General features: G+C 42.4%; 1 protein-coding gene across 1 annotated transcript in view; it reads right to left on the bottom strand.

The window, feature by feature from the left end:
- Positions 1 to 10,497, bottom strand: part of LMBRD1 (LMBR1 domain containing 1) — a 69,601-nt gene extending 59,104 nt beyond the window's left edge. The window contains exons 1-3 of the mRNA XM_048496336.1: positions 10,358 to 10,497; positions 7,052 to 7,228; positions 1,189 to 1,249 (exon numbers count right to left, since the gene is read on the bottom strand). Coding sequence (XP_048352293.1) covers positions 1,189 to 1,249; positions 7,052 to 7,228; positions 10,358 to 10,423 — 304 coding nt within the window. The 5' untranslated portion in view covers positions 10,424 to 10,497. The remainder of the gene's footprint in view (positions 1 to 1,188; positions 1,250 to 7,051; positions 7,229 to 10,357) is intronic.
- Between the last annotated feature and the right edge of the window lie 4,901 nt (positions 10,498 to 15,398).

The raw sequence follows: 15,398 nt of genomic DNA, 5'->3' as shown, positions 1-15,398 counted from the left end.
TGTCCCTGGGGGGGGGGGGGGGGGGGAAGAGAAAAAGTGAAAGATTGATAGGATAAACACACTTTATTCATCAACATTTTAGAGTGACATGGCCATCGAATGAGCTGAATGCAGAGGAAGCTCCTGGGAATAGTCTTAAAATTGCAAAGGCTGCACGGAGGCTGCTGAACCTGGCAGAAAATGGTGGGTGCTGCTACAGACAAGGCAAGTTTTGCCAATAGTCCAGGGCAATATAAATGCTCTCTTATCAGAGAAAACTGTTCAGCAGAGCACAGAATGATGCTTTTGATGGTGGCTGCACTTAAAAACAATTTTTAATGCTAATAGAGAATCTCTATTATCCAACAGTGGAAAGACGCTCCTGTCACTTCCGCCGCACCACACATGACCATACTTAAACCTTTTGGTGGAGAAGGGTATAACAGACATGAAGATTTGAGAACGTACTGAACAGATAAATATTTCACTACCCATAATGTCTCAAATACCTGGTCACAAGTCACTAGCCATTTTTGTGAGCAAAACTGAAAGTGATCCATTAACCATTTCTCATGCAGTTTTCTAAGAACCGCAAAAAGCCAACCACAAAAACTACAGAAAGCAAGATTTTTTTAAAAAAATCCACTCTAGCAGCCATACCAGAAAAATTATATGCAAGACTGAAAATCTTGCAATGCAGTATAACCAATAAAATCAGTTCACGTTCTTAGCTTCTATTCAATAGGAACAAGACAGCTGCAAACACTAATCATTTATTACCCAGTACAAACCATTCAATCTTTACATACCGGTATCTCACAAACCAGTCTGAGATTGATGAACCATTGCAGATATTGGACTTGCAAACCAAGTATGATTACTTAGAAACCCTAACAGTATCACTGTTCCTTACCTACACGATTTATAAACACTTAATGGGTTACATCTGCTGATGAAAGGATTTCCATTTGTGCAGTGTGACTTTTTCACCTTCCCTCTTCTGCTGCAACCCCAACATCCCTTCCCCCCAAACACAATTACTGCGAGACAGGAAGAGCACTTTGAAGAGCATCTTGAGCTGCAGCAGGAGTTGGAAGGCAAGAAAGGTGCACTTCTTTGACCAAAACCATAGTCTAAATGCAATTCATTGTAAGGCCTTGGAAAATAGGTCACAAAAATACACGAACACAACAGTTTCATAATACTTACTGTAATATGCATATAATACCGTATCTTCAATTTGTCTTGTTACATTTGCATCGGCCCAGTCCTGAAGATGTTAACAAGAGAAAGAGAAAAAAATAGTAATCTATGTATTCTGTAAACAAAAATAGTAATACAAGAGACTTCTAGTTTACATCTAGCCTGTCAATTTGCATGATCAGATTAACTGCAATTTAGTATAGCTGCATGCAGAACCACCACTAACACATGAGGAGAGATACTGCATGGGTACTGTGTCTCATACAGAGATCTACCTCCGGGTAGCCCCATGGGTTCCAGAACTAATGGTTAACAAGATATTAGCAAAGCTGCAAGTTGGAAGCAAGAAAAAGTTTAAAAGCCATCTGACTAGCAAATGGAGACTTGAACATTGGAAGATACACTGGTTGCTCACTTGTCCATTCCTTACTAGGCTTAAACAAAACAGGAGCAGGCTGTAACATTATAGAAAGTGATCACTGTGTAGGGAACAGCCATTTTAAGAATTATAATTTGACCATTTGGATACATTGGTGTAGCCTTTCTTCTTAATTTGACCATTTGGATACATTGGTGTAGCCTTTCTTTCTTAACTCAACATTTGCCTTGGCACAGGTTGTAAAACTTGAGAATAATGCCTGAAGAACCAAGTACCTTCAGTGAATAACCAAATATCATCCTACATTTTGAATGGAACATGACACACAGAGGTAAAGTAGTGATGTTAAAGACACTGGTGGAAGAATGAGGCAACTGTATTACCAGATTTTGATTGCACGAACCCAGAGTAGGGTTGATGGTCACGTAATCAAGCAACCTTTCTTAAGCTTAGCAGGTCTGCATCTTGTCACTGCCTAGATGGAACCTGCTAGAAACCTCATATATGCTGCTTATCTCAATAAGGGCAATGTTACTACTATAACCTTGAATCAGATCATGATTGATACAGGGAAGACTATGACATTCAGATGGCCTCCCTTACAAAAGGCTGAAATCAAGTTTACCCTCTAGCTAATTCTACAAATGGCCTCTTCACCAGACAATAAACGAAACAGATGTATAGAAAAGTTACCCATAACACCAGAGAAGTGACAGAATTATGAATCCTTTTTTAAAACAAAGTTGTTCTTTTCTGAACACCTTAAACTATGGGATCTTCTTTGACTTACTAGATAGGAAGGCAGAATAACTGGCATCCAGAGGTGATAAGGGCACAGATGCGGAAAAACAAATTGAAATTTAATCCAATCAAAACCAAAGGGCTGATGCTGATGATTGGACATAACTTTGAACCGAAGTTAGGGTTACAACCTGCTTTTTATAAAATTCTAGCTCCCATGAAGGAGCAAGTTCACAGTCTAGTAAGTGCCCCCACATCCTAATCTGCTTCTTGAGAGGAGGGCTGCTGAGGTTGCAAAGAATATGTTTCACCAACTTATGCTGGTATGGCAACTGTGTGCCAGCCAACTGTGGACATGTATATCTGGCCAGAGTCTCACACGCCAGTCCCAGATTAGATTATTAGAAAGGACTTATTCTGGGGATGCCTTTGAAGACTTCTCAGAGAACTTCAACTGGGCCAAAATGCAACAGCAAGAGAACCAACTGGGATACACCCCAATGGCCAAATGCTATGTTGCTACTGACCTGCTTATTCATTTCCAGAGAGTAATACAAACTTGACCTTTAAAAACCCAAACAGTCTGAGACCAGGACACTTGAAAGCACCTCCATCCCAATTTGTCAGACACAGGATATGTCTTTAGAATATTGTTGAATGCTTTACTGGGTTTCATGAACTATCAAAGAATTTTAAACTGACTTCTTTCAGATTTTTTTAATGTTATTATTGCATTGTAGTTACAGTCAATGTTATTTTTCTGGCTTGGTTATCCACCTTGTGATCTGACAATTTTCAACTGTAAAGTAAAATAAAATAAATAAATTGCTTAGGTGCTAATCTCTTTTTTCGCAGTTCTCAGATAACTCATTGTGCACGTGTTTAAGTCTGTGGCTGCTGACCCAGCAATTACATCACTCTCTCACATTTATGTAACCAGTACAGCTTAAGCAGGCTGGTCGAACAAAGTTATATTAACATGTACTCAGCATAACCGTCTCCAAGGCAGTCATTGCCGTGTAATCACAAAAAAAAGAGAAATTCCAACTAACAGTGATCTGTTTACAACCGAAGCACAGAGTTTTAACATGAGTTGTTCAAGGACTGCAATGAACAGCATTTTTATGAATGAATTCAAAACTGAGAGGGTATGATTGATATAAAGCAAACAGTTTCGGAATTGATGAATTTACCCTCTCAATCGCCCATCTATCTGATCAAGACAACCTTCATGTCATCTTGCAACTTCTGAGAACTATGTCAGCATCAAAACAGCACAGGTTTTTGCCACATTCAACTAATGGCGCAAGAATAATGTCATGAATAATAAACTGATGACAACTGCTTTGTTATTCAGTTGTTCAACAGTTATTCAGTTATTCAAAAATCAGTTGCCTATTAAAATATGGGCAGGAATGAGAATTTACAATTCAAAATAATCACATCCAACTAATATCCACATCCAACTGCTTCACAACATATTGATGTTTATGGCCCAGGATAGACTGCCTGGATCAGAAACAACCAGAACCAACATTCATAAGATGCTGAGAAAAGTTTCTATTTCACATGGTGTTGTGGGGTAACATTCTCGTTGTGACAAAGCCCTTAAAAAAAACCCTGGAATAACAAAAATATAGAATATTTACAGGTTTCAAAGGTTTGCATGACTTACCCAGAGGGAGTCAACTACACCTATCAGCAAGAAAATTGCAAGTTTTATCCTTAGGAGTTAGGACAAAAATCTCAAACTAAGGGCAGGGGAGCAATATTTTCTACTGTATAGCTTCAATGCTCTCTAAGCACAAGTAAAAGACATTTTAAAAAACCCAGTTACTTTCTTACTGGAAAAAAAAAGGAAAGCAAGCTTCTTTAACAAACAAAAAGCAACAGAATAATCTTTTACTTATTGCAAATGTAACCAGGAGGATTGAAAGCAAGATCCTCAACTAAAACTATATCCTCAATAAAATACACTAGCTTCCTTCTGAATTCAGAAGGAATAACTCAGTGAAAAAATATGAGAGACAATTTGATGAGACACAAAAAATTTTAAAAAACTATAAAGATCTACCTGATGCAGCATTTTAAACACTGCCATAGTTTTGTAATTGGAATTTGGAGTAGGTTTTTTTGCCACCAAGTTGCAGCTGACTTATGGTGACCCAGTAGGGCTTTCAACGCAAGAGATGTTCAGAGATGGTTTGTCATTACCTGCCATCACAGTGACCCAGATAGTCCTTGGTGGTCTCCCATCCAAGTACTAGCTAGGGCTGTTGTCACTTAGCTAATAGGTTTGAGTTAGCCTATCCTCAAAAGTTTTACCCACTTACTAGAGCCATTAGGATTTGCTTTCCACTTGTGTCATTCTATAAGTTCATGTGTATTCCACATAGAACAAGTCACTAAAGAAGCCTGTTGCTTGGAATATACTACCAGATTCAGAGGCCATCTCAATATGATTAAGATGCTTTTGCCCTTGCAGTTGGCTAAGCAGCACATGGGAGTAGGAGAAACTGTAGCCTCAAATTATGCAGACAGTCTCTTAAATTGAGAAATCTGAAGCTGGGCTAAATCTCCAGTAATCAGTGACTTCCAGGTCCTTCACACCAACCTCCCCCAGTTATTTTGGTTCTTGCCATTCTTCTAGTTCTCGCTAAAACAACTGAGCTCTTGAAACAGGCACAGTGAACCTTGGAAACAGAGCGAAGTTGAATAAACATATTTGCACAGGGTCATATTCATCTGGTCCTGACTAGAATCTGAAAGGTGTGTCAGTCTGTCAAAGTTTCCTTACCTAAAGTTTTGTTAGATACAGAGAAGAGCTACAAATTAAAGTCATTCCACAGTTAGGATACGGAAAAGCAACTCCAGTTTGAGTTATCACACATATCCTAATTCCCAAAGTCATGGAATGTCACATCTCACTTCGCACCAATCAGTGTGCAGGACTCACTTCCATGGCAGGCAGTACATCCCTCACAGTTCAACCAGTTCTCTCCCAATGCAGGAGCAATGGAGGCAGGCCACCTTCCCCACCAGGCCCAGCCCCCCCCCCATTCCCCCACCAACCCTCCCCTCATCCAAAATATTGCCTTCCCCACTGGACCTGGCACAAGCTTCCCCCGCTTGGCCTCTCCCAACCCCCAAAGTCTGCTCCCCCCACTGCCTTGGGCTCTTTGTCTGGGCCCACACTCACTGCCAGCCAGCTGATCAGCTGGGACGTCCAGCCACACCACTGAAAAGACTGTGGCTGCAACAGGATCTGGTCACAGAGGATGAGGCAGAGAAACAATACGAGAAGTGGGGAGCGATGCTTTCCCAGAAGACAACACTGACAGCTGCTCTAGCTAGGAAGCGAACTGGCAGGGGAGGGGGAAGGGGCAGGTAAAGCATCAATAAAGTCCACTAAGGGGGAAAATGCTTGCTCACCACCCTTTTCTAGACTCCACTGAATTCCCCCCAGAATGGCCTTTAATAATTTCTGCCTTTTCCACAAGTCAAACTAACAGTTTTACTTTACAACTTCTTTCTAATGGACGTTATCAAGAGCAAACAAACTACTGTCTATTTAGAGAATAGTGCTGCTGCTCCCTTAGTTCATAAAAACCTAATAAATATACACCAAACTAAAGTATTTTAGAATAATGAAGAAGTATTGCGAGGGAGTGACTGATCTTATTTGCTACCTATATATGCTTACCTGTGTGTAACTCTTGTACCTGACAGGTTTGACTTTATCCCATTCCACACCACACTTTGCAGCACAATTTCATAATCTATTTGTTAAATACTATTGGATGTATTTGAATGCAATTTAGCCAACTCACGACACACTCCGGTTTTATGCCTAATAAAGGTTTTGGATTTGGAATGCAATTTAGCCACCATTCAATAAGGATAATGTTCTTTCACATTCCCTTCCAGTCTCACACAATGTTTTTCTCTCTTCCAGTCTAATATTAAATATGCTGCTGGGTTATATTCACACCAGCATTATAATTAGCCTTTAAACCAAATATTAGAAGCTGTGCTCAACTAGGCTTAAAAGCTACATATGGTAAACAATAGCTGTGGTTACGCTGGTAAAGACATAATGCATGCCATAATTAATGGCAGTTAAGAGAAAGAGGGTGGGAGGAAGGAGTCTGAAAGACACTCCTGACCATCTAACCACGGTTAGAAGAATGTGGAATGTCAATTTCATCCAGACCATATCTGTGGGTGGCTACCTTTCATTGGACTTCGATTATTATAGCATTCCTATTAGCTTCTCCTAACCATATTCAGTGTTTTTTTAAAAACTCAATCAAGGCTTGAAAGGCAAGAGTGGAGGATAAAAGCAAACAATTTTTGTTTTGTGAAAGGTACCCCAGAAACCAATTCAGCTCTGACACTCTTCACAAGGAGACACAATACACAATTACATTAATTTTTTTTTAAACTCTGAATTCCACAACATATTCTCAAGTCACTGGCAGCCCTCTACTGTATTAAGTCAAGCCTTTGTCTCTTCTGAGTATGACGGTGTTCTGCAGTTCAGCAGCTTTTTTGCATGCAGACAAGTAACTGCAATGGCATTGCCATTAACATTTCTAAGCAGCAGCCTCTTCATTATTTAATGAAATTACTAAGTGCTGATGGCAACAAACAGCTGATCAGAAACTCTAACAAAATATAACCAGGAGAAACAGATAATTTTTGAATACAATGACATTAGCTGTGTGGGAGAGGGAAATCAATACATACCTTAAACGTCCCATTTTGATTTTTCACATAAGAAACTAGAAAAATGTCCACTGGTAAGAGTGCTGATGTAATCAGTGCAATTGCCAAGGCAAAAATAGAGGTTATGGTAGAAATTACTTCACTTTCCCGTCTACTCTGGTATTTGCGAACATAAACCCAGCAGAAAGCGAGAATAACCTAAAACGATAGAGAAAGAATTATTGCAGCCAAATTCAAAGATACCTCAATCTTGTTAGGTTGAAATATGTACTCAGTCATGAAATGCTCCTGGTGTGCCTAGTCAAGTCTGTACCATGCACCTTTTTCAACTCCACCAATGACACAGCAGGACTAAGAATGCAACTTTCAAACTACCGTATATACTCGTGTATAAGTCGAGTTTTTCAGCACATTTTTTGTGCTGGAAAAGCCCCCCTTGACTTATACATGAGTCAGGTGTATTTTAAAAAATATTTTAGGGTTTTTACTTTGTCAGCCGCCAGGGAGCGCAGTTTTTAGGCTAACGGCACCAAAATTTCAGGGTATCACTAGGTGACGCTCCTGAGGATACCAGCCAAGTTTGATAAAGTTTGGTTCAGGGGGTCCAAAGTTATGGACCCCCAAAGGGGGTGCCCCATCCCCCATTGTTTCCAATGGGAGTTAATAGTAGATGGGGCTACATTTTGAGGATCCATAACTTTGGACCCCTTGAACCAAACTTCACTAAACCTGGGTGGTATCATCGGGATAATCTCTTGCTGATACCAGCCAGGTTTGGTGATGTTTGGTTCAGGGGGTCCAAAGTTATGGATCCCCAAAGTGGATGCTCCCATCCCCCATTGTTTCCAATGGGAGCTAATAGCAGATGGGGCTACATTTTGAGGGTCCATAACTTTAGGGTCCATAACATAACATTTTGAGGGTCCATAACATAACTTTTATTCAAAAACATTTAATCTACTGATGCCTCAATTAATGTAATTTTATTGGTATCTATTTTTATTTTTGAAATTTACCAGTAGCTGCTGCCTTTCCCACCCTCGACTTATACGCAAGTCAATAAGTTTTCCCGGTTTTTGTGGTAAAATTATTATTATTATTATTATTATTATTATTATTATTATTATTATTATTATTATTATTTATTTATTTATTTATTTATTTATTTATTTATTTAATTTGTATACCGCCCGATCCCCGAAGGGCTCCGGGCGGTGAACAACATTCACTACAACATCAACAGGAGCGGTCGTACAAATATAAACACATAGGCTCCATCCCATAAAATAGCTTAAAACTCATAAAACAGCAAAAACCATAATACATAATAAAAGATGCCACAACTTATATGCGGGTCGACTTATACACGAGTATATATGGTAATTGCAAAGATAAACAATATCCACAGAAATATATTTAGAAATCACAAATCCTACTGTGTGCATCTTTTGAGGGAAATTCCACAGGCATCAATGGGCTTTATTCCCACACATGATTACAACCTTGGGCACACAATCGCACTCCCATTAGTCACACTGTACTACTACTATACATTACAAACCGAATACTGTCCAGGGCCTCAGCAGACAGGGTTAAGAGAGGAAGAACTAGGATTCCAACCTGACTTCTCAATGCACCTGTTTGTTCATTGTTGCCTCTGGACAGCAGGCTACACAAACTCTGATTGTGCGAACATATTAATACATGTCAAGCTCTGAAGAACACATGTACACTAGCTCAGGCAGAGAGCTTCAGAGACAAAAAGACAGATTTTTCCCCCTATCGCTTTAACATAAGCTGAATGGCAAAGCAAGAATTCTAAATTGATGCTTGCACAAAGAGACTGTTTTTATCTCAGATTAATTAATGGAGCACAGGAGGCACATACAGAGCATGTACAAGACTGAACATATTCATTCATGAGGCTCTAACCCAATGGTTCTCAACCTGGGGGTCGGGATCCCTTTGGGGGTCGAACGACCCTTTCACAGGGGTCGCCTAAGACTCTCTGCATCAGTGTTCTCCATCTGTAAAATGGATAAATGTTAGGGTTGGGGGTCACCACAACATGAGGAACTGTATTAAAGGGTCGTGGCATTAGGAAGGTTGAGAACCACTGCTCTAACCTCTCCTGAACCTTTCACTCATTCATTGCTATTGTCCAGCCATGACTTATCCTAGATGGAGTACGAGGCTATGATCTTGTGCATGAAGTTTACGACCCCCCCAAAAAAACTTGGTAGCTGTGAGAAATATAGTTTATTCATGTAGCACTACAAATGTACATGTGACATTAATATAAGTGGGAAAGAAAAAACTTCTCCTTGCTGTTACAGATTCACAATGCATATTTCCATGACAAAAAACATGGCAGAATCCAGGAACATATTTGCAGGATGTTAGGTGTGTGCAGAAGGATTACATTATTGATAGCCTCCTGCAGTAAACCACTCCCTTTAAGAAGTAAACAAGGAGGTTCAACTACAAGCCTTTGGCAAACCTCTCTTTGTGCCATACTAACTTACTAACAATCTCCAGTAGCATAGTCCAAAAATCTATCACGTCATACTTCACAATGCTCAACACATAACACACAGTTCACTCTCGTAGTAGTCTTTCCTCCTCCCCTACTCTCTGTCTGAAGAGAGCAACAGAGTCCTGTGCAGAGTGACTGCATCCAGACCCCACTGAATAGGGGAGCATTTGAAAAGAACTGGACTGTAAGAATACTGAAAGGCAATGAAACCACATTCAATTTTAATGAGGTGACAAAAAGCACCCATTATTTTTCTTTAAAAACAAAAGACAACTAGGGTTCTTTGTGAGAAAGAAATTTTGTCCTCATTCTTTCCCCTGGCCTCCAATGGGCCTTTCTGATATAGAAATGGTCCTTTTTGAGAAAGACTTTCCACCAGCCCCCAACAGTCCTTTTTGAGAAAGAAATTTTACTCCAATCTTTCCCGCGGCCCTCCTCAGAATTCAACATTACTTTCTACTGGAATGCATGTCAACCCAAGCTCCCCTGTGAACCACATTCTGGTATTAGGGATGCAAACCTACGAACGCTTATTTGGAAATTAGCCCTATTGAACATTGCACGATTTACTTCCAAGCAAACATATGCAAAAGTGGCCTCACATAGACATATACGCTTTTAAAAGGAGGCACACGGGGCGGGGGGTGCATTATGTTGGCGCCCCCCCCCCCAAACAAGGAAGCAGCAGCGCAATGACTGCCCAAAAGGCAACGGAGACAGCAATTAAGGGGGCTATTTGGAAAGCCCACGCCAGAAGAATGGCGAGAAGCCGCCGCTCTCCGCCCTCCTACCAGCAAAGCGACGCCGAAGAGGCACCAGCCTGTGACCAGGTCCGACTCAGCCGCGAGGACCACCATCTTCACTTCCGGCAACAAAGACTGCACGAAACGACGCGACTGTCGAAGAGAAGGCGGAGCCTGATGGAGGAAATGGGTTGACGGAGGGGAAAAGGCAGGTCCGTGGCAGTCGCTAAGGAAACGCTAGACAATATTCTATGCGCGAAGGCTTCAAGGCGTTGCGATTGGTTGTTATCCTGGCAGAGCTGACCAATCAGCGTCTCGAAGAGCCAGTGCACTCACCTGGGCTCTTTTCCCCCCTCCTTTACCTAGATGGGATTACTGGGAATGGAAGTTCCGTGCTGCTGCTGGTTTGATTTTAGGTGAGCGCCTACAAATAGCAGTATTTGGTGTAAAGGGGAGATGGGTAAGGACGTAGGTAAAGGGGGGTTATTGGGTTCAACCCCCCCCCTTCATGTTCGAAGCTTCGCCCGCCCGTTTATGGGTTTTTAAAACATTTTTGTGTTTTTCGGTTTTTTGCCTGCAGGGGGCGCATTGTTTAGGCTAACAGCACCAAACTTTCAGGGATTATTTGAGGGATCTCCTGATGATACTACCCAGGTTTGGTGAGGTTTGGTTTAGGGGGTCCAAAGTTATGGACTGCCAAAGGGGATTCCCCCATCCTCAATTGTTTCGAATGGGAGCTAATAGAAGATGGGGGCTACACTTTTGAAGGTCCATAACTTTGGACACCCAGAACCAAAGTTCACCAAACATGGGAAGTATCATCAGGGAGTCTCTTACTGATACCACCCAGGTTTTGTGAAGTTTGGTCCAGGGGGTCCAAAGCTATGGACTCCCAAAGGGGGTGCCCCATCCCCCATTGTTTCCAATGGGAGCTAATAGGAGATGGGGGCTACACCTTTGAGGGTCCATAACTTTGGACACCCTGAACCAAACTTTACCAAACCTGAAAGCGAAATAGAAATCATCAGGAGGGAGTCTCTTACTGATACCACCCAGATGTTGTGAAGTTTGGTCCAGGGGGTTCAAAGCTATGGACTTCCAAAGGGGGTGCCCCCATCCCCCATTGTTTCCAATGGGAGCGAATAGGAGATGGGCCTACACCTTTGAGGGTCCATAACTTTGGACACCCTGAACCAAACTTCACCAAACCTGGGTGGTATCATTAGGAGAGTCTCCTAAAGATACCCTAAAAGTTTGGCACTGCTAGCTTAACAATTGCACCCCTGACAGCAGGCACCCCCCAAATTTCCCCAGATTCTCCTTTTAAATCCACCCCCTTCGGCATGGATTTAAAGGGAGAATCTGAGGCCCTCAGTTTAGAAGAAGAAGAAGAGTTGGATTTATATCCTCCCTTTCTCTCCTGTGGGAGACTCAAAGGATCTTGCAATCTCCTTTACCTTCCCCCCCTCACAACAAACACCCTGTGAGGTGGGTGGGGCTGAGAGAGCTCCGAAAAGTTGTGACTAACTCAAGGTCACCCAGCTGGCGTGTGTGGGAGTGCACAGGCTAATCTGAACTCCCCAGATAAACCTCCACAGCTCAAGCGGCAGAGCAGGGAATCAAACCCGGTGCCTCCAGATTAGAATGCACCTGCTCTTAACCACTACACCACATTGAAAGTGATGCTGTTTCAGGGTGAGGGATAATCCACCCCAAAACAGCATCACTTTCAATGTCGTTTAACTGGGGACCCCAGATTCTCCCTTTAAGGTGGATTTAAAAGGAGAATTTGGGCTCTCTAGTATAAACACCATTGAAAGTGATGCTGTTTGGGGGTGGATTCCAGCATCACAGTGGCTGCCTGGGGGAGGGGGGCGCAAAACTCAGATTTTGCACAGGGTTCCATTTTCCCTCTATGCCTCTGCCCAGAGGGGAGGGCAGAAGGAGCTGCCGGCTGGGAGCTGATGGGGGTCAGGGGAGGGCAGGGTGGGGAAGTCTGGCGTTTTTATAAGCGCTAGGCTGGGGGCGGGGCTTGGGGAGGCGTGGTCATGCCCTAGGGGCGGGTGGGGGTGTGGCCCCACCCCTGAACCCCCACCATAAAAATCTATACCTACGTCCCTGGAGATGGGCCTCGCGTTTTCACTTTTGGTGTGAGAGAACAGGCCACAAAGTCTTGCTTTGGCTAATTCAAGATGAAGCTATCTTTAAAAGTACTTTAGAAGTATTTAATATATTTTACAATCATCAGAGACATAGATGTACCTAAAAACAATGTCCCAATCTGAAAAAAGCTAAAAGTTCGATCTTCATGGATCCTTCACGTTTTAAAAGGGAACTCCACCTAAACCAGTATCAAATCACTTGTGGAAGTCAGAACTATGGGCAAGACTAGAAAACATAAATCCAACATTTTGTGATGCTGCAGCAATACAAAAATGTGAATCCGAGTTACAGATTCTCATGAGTTCATATGATTTTTACATTGAAACAAAATAAAACTACCGTCGCACTGTATACCATGTCTTAGTCTACAGGCAGCACCACAGAAATCACACATCCACAGCTTCGTAGCAACACAGTGCCACAAAAATGTGGTTGTAATACATGGATCTGCCTTCATGATTTTCATACAGGTCACCCTGAAATCACTATCAGATCACATTAGATTACTGTAGCCATAGATGTGACAACAAAAATCATAGATATTATTCTTCATGGCACTGCATTGGCCAAGGGCATGGTTCCAAAGCATGGATCCTTAAATTTTTTTGTTTCAGGTCACACCAAATTCACCATCAAATTACATTACATGTCTGTAGCCCCAGATCTGACCACAAAAATCACAGATCCGCTGCATTGAGGCATAACAGCAGTGCAAAAAAGTGGTTGCAAAGCATGGAACCTCATGATCTTTGCAGTAGATCACCCTGAAATCACCACCAAATTATATATCATGTCCATACCCACAGATTTTAGTCCAAAAATCAAAGCTCCACTGCTTTGTGGTGTTACCATGGTGAAAATTCAAGTTCCAAAGCATGGAGGCTCATTATGTTAGTGCTGGTTCAGCCCAGACTCACCCTCAAGCCCAGATTCACCATCACCACTTAATATCTCCATACAGACAGATTAGAACATAGAAATCATGTATCCACTGATTCTTGGTTTTGCCACATTGCAAAAACACTTTCTAAAAACAGAGAATCAAAGAGCAGATCACAACAATCCAATCTGGATATCTGTAAGAGAAAATTTGGTCATTTACTAAAACCATCCAGTCTGACTGAGCCGATAGGAAACAGAAGGATTCACCAGGATCTCTCCCAACAGACCTGGCTCTACAGTTCCAGGTCTAATTTCACAAACTTATCTATTAAGCTTGTTTGCCCAGAAGCACGGAATGCAGGGTGGACAGCTTACTCTTTAATGGGAGAACTGCAAATTATGTGAAAATACTTTTTCAGTGAAGACTCAAGAAGTTGTAATTCTGAGCAGAGAAGCAATGTGTTGGGAGTAGTTAACCCAACCCACTGTCCTGGCAATTGTTTCCTCTCAAAGTGTCCTATCAAGCCACATATCTATATCTATATCTATATCTATATATAAATCTAAACATGTGTTTGTCCATGATGGTCTCCCTCAGAAGCTGCTGGACAGATCGCCCCCAAATTTTCACATGATGTTCCTCCCTGTTGCGGGCAGGTAATCGGACCTTCAAATCACCGAAAGTCCATACCTGAGCCAGGTAAAATGTCTTTTTCCTGGAGCACCAGGCCATGAAGCTGGCTGTGTTTAACTGTCACCCTTAGAATGTTCGTGCAGCCTGTCTGTCTGTGGCCTGAGGGGTTGGTATGAGGGCTTAGAATGTTCGTGCAGATGGGCAGAGATGAGCAGTGAAAACAGTAAATAGGCAATACTGTTAGGTAATATGAGTGGAAGTGAAACACATACACACTTTGCCATGTGAGACATCAGGTGGGGTTCCCCCCCTCACACGCAGGTAACTTTCACTCTCTGTGCCCCCACACTACTACTACACAACACACATACTCGCATACACATCTAGCTCATTCTCACGCACCTCACGCTGCACTGCCTCACATCCAGCCACCACTTACCCACTTCCTCACCCATATTCGCCACAGCTCTCTTTTACTAAAAGCGAGGTGGAGTTTGCCTTTTTCTTCTAAGAAAATCCGCGGGGTGGGGGCGAACCAACACTACCGGCTCTGCTTCTTTTGCACATGGTCCTTTAAGAACCCAGGGAGCTGGCCTCGATCTGAGCGCCTCACCACCCTGCCTCTGCTGCCTGACTGGGATAGCCTGCTTGCCCCAGTTCTGCCTTACCCAAGCCAGGACTGTGCATGTCAACCAGCCTCATGTACAGCAGATTCACACTCTGGACAGTTCCGTTGTGGAATGGGAGGGGTTAGCTTATACTAAAAAAACAAGACACCACCATATAACGATGTGCATTGAAAAAGGAAAGGGATTCCATTTGACCACCCCAGAAGGCTATGCTGGGGATCATTGGACCTGCATGGAAATCTGTGTGGGTTGTGGACTATGATGAGAAGGGCAATTGCCACAGCAACGCGTGGCCGGGCCCGCTAGTTACATATATGCTGTGAAACTGTGGTCCTCAATTACACATTCTCCAGCTTGATGAAAGAAAAGGCCCAGCCAGACCCCACATTCTATATGTAAATGGGAGGGCATGTGAATGGATTCTCCCTCTGGATCAGATTTCACCAGTACCCACAACTAATTTTGTGTATTTACTTTATTTGTCATCTTTCTCCCCAATGTAAGCAAAAGGGTCAACATCATTCTCCTGTCCTCTGTTTTATGCTCACAACAAGCCTGCCAAGTAGGTCAGGCTGAGAGTGCATGAGTGGCACAAGGTTACTCAGCAAGCTTACGTAGTAGAACGAAAACTTGAACCTGGGTCTCCTATATCCTAATCCAACACTCCATATGTAAGCTCGTCTGTGTATCACATTCAAATCAAATGAATACTGTCACAGCCTAGTGACCCAGCCTTGAAAGCCCTTGGAGCACATACACCCAATCCAATGACTCCAGAGAC

This window comes from Sphaerodactylus townsendi, linkage group LG01, assembly GCF_021028975.2.
Source record: "Sphaerodactylus townsendi isolate TG3544 linkage group LG01, MPM_Stown_v2.3, whole genome shotgun sequence".
Classification (NCBI taxonomy): Eukaryota; Metazoa; Chordata; class Lepidosauria; order Squamata; family Sphaerodactylidae; genus Sphaerodactylus; species Sphaerodactylus townsendi.
Note: the sequence above shows the minus strand (reverse complement) of the source record. Positions and strands in the feature narration are given on the sequence as shown.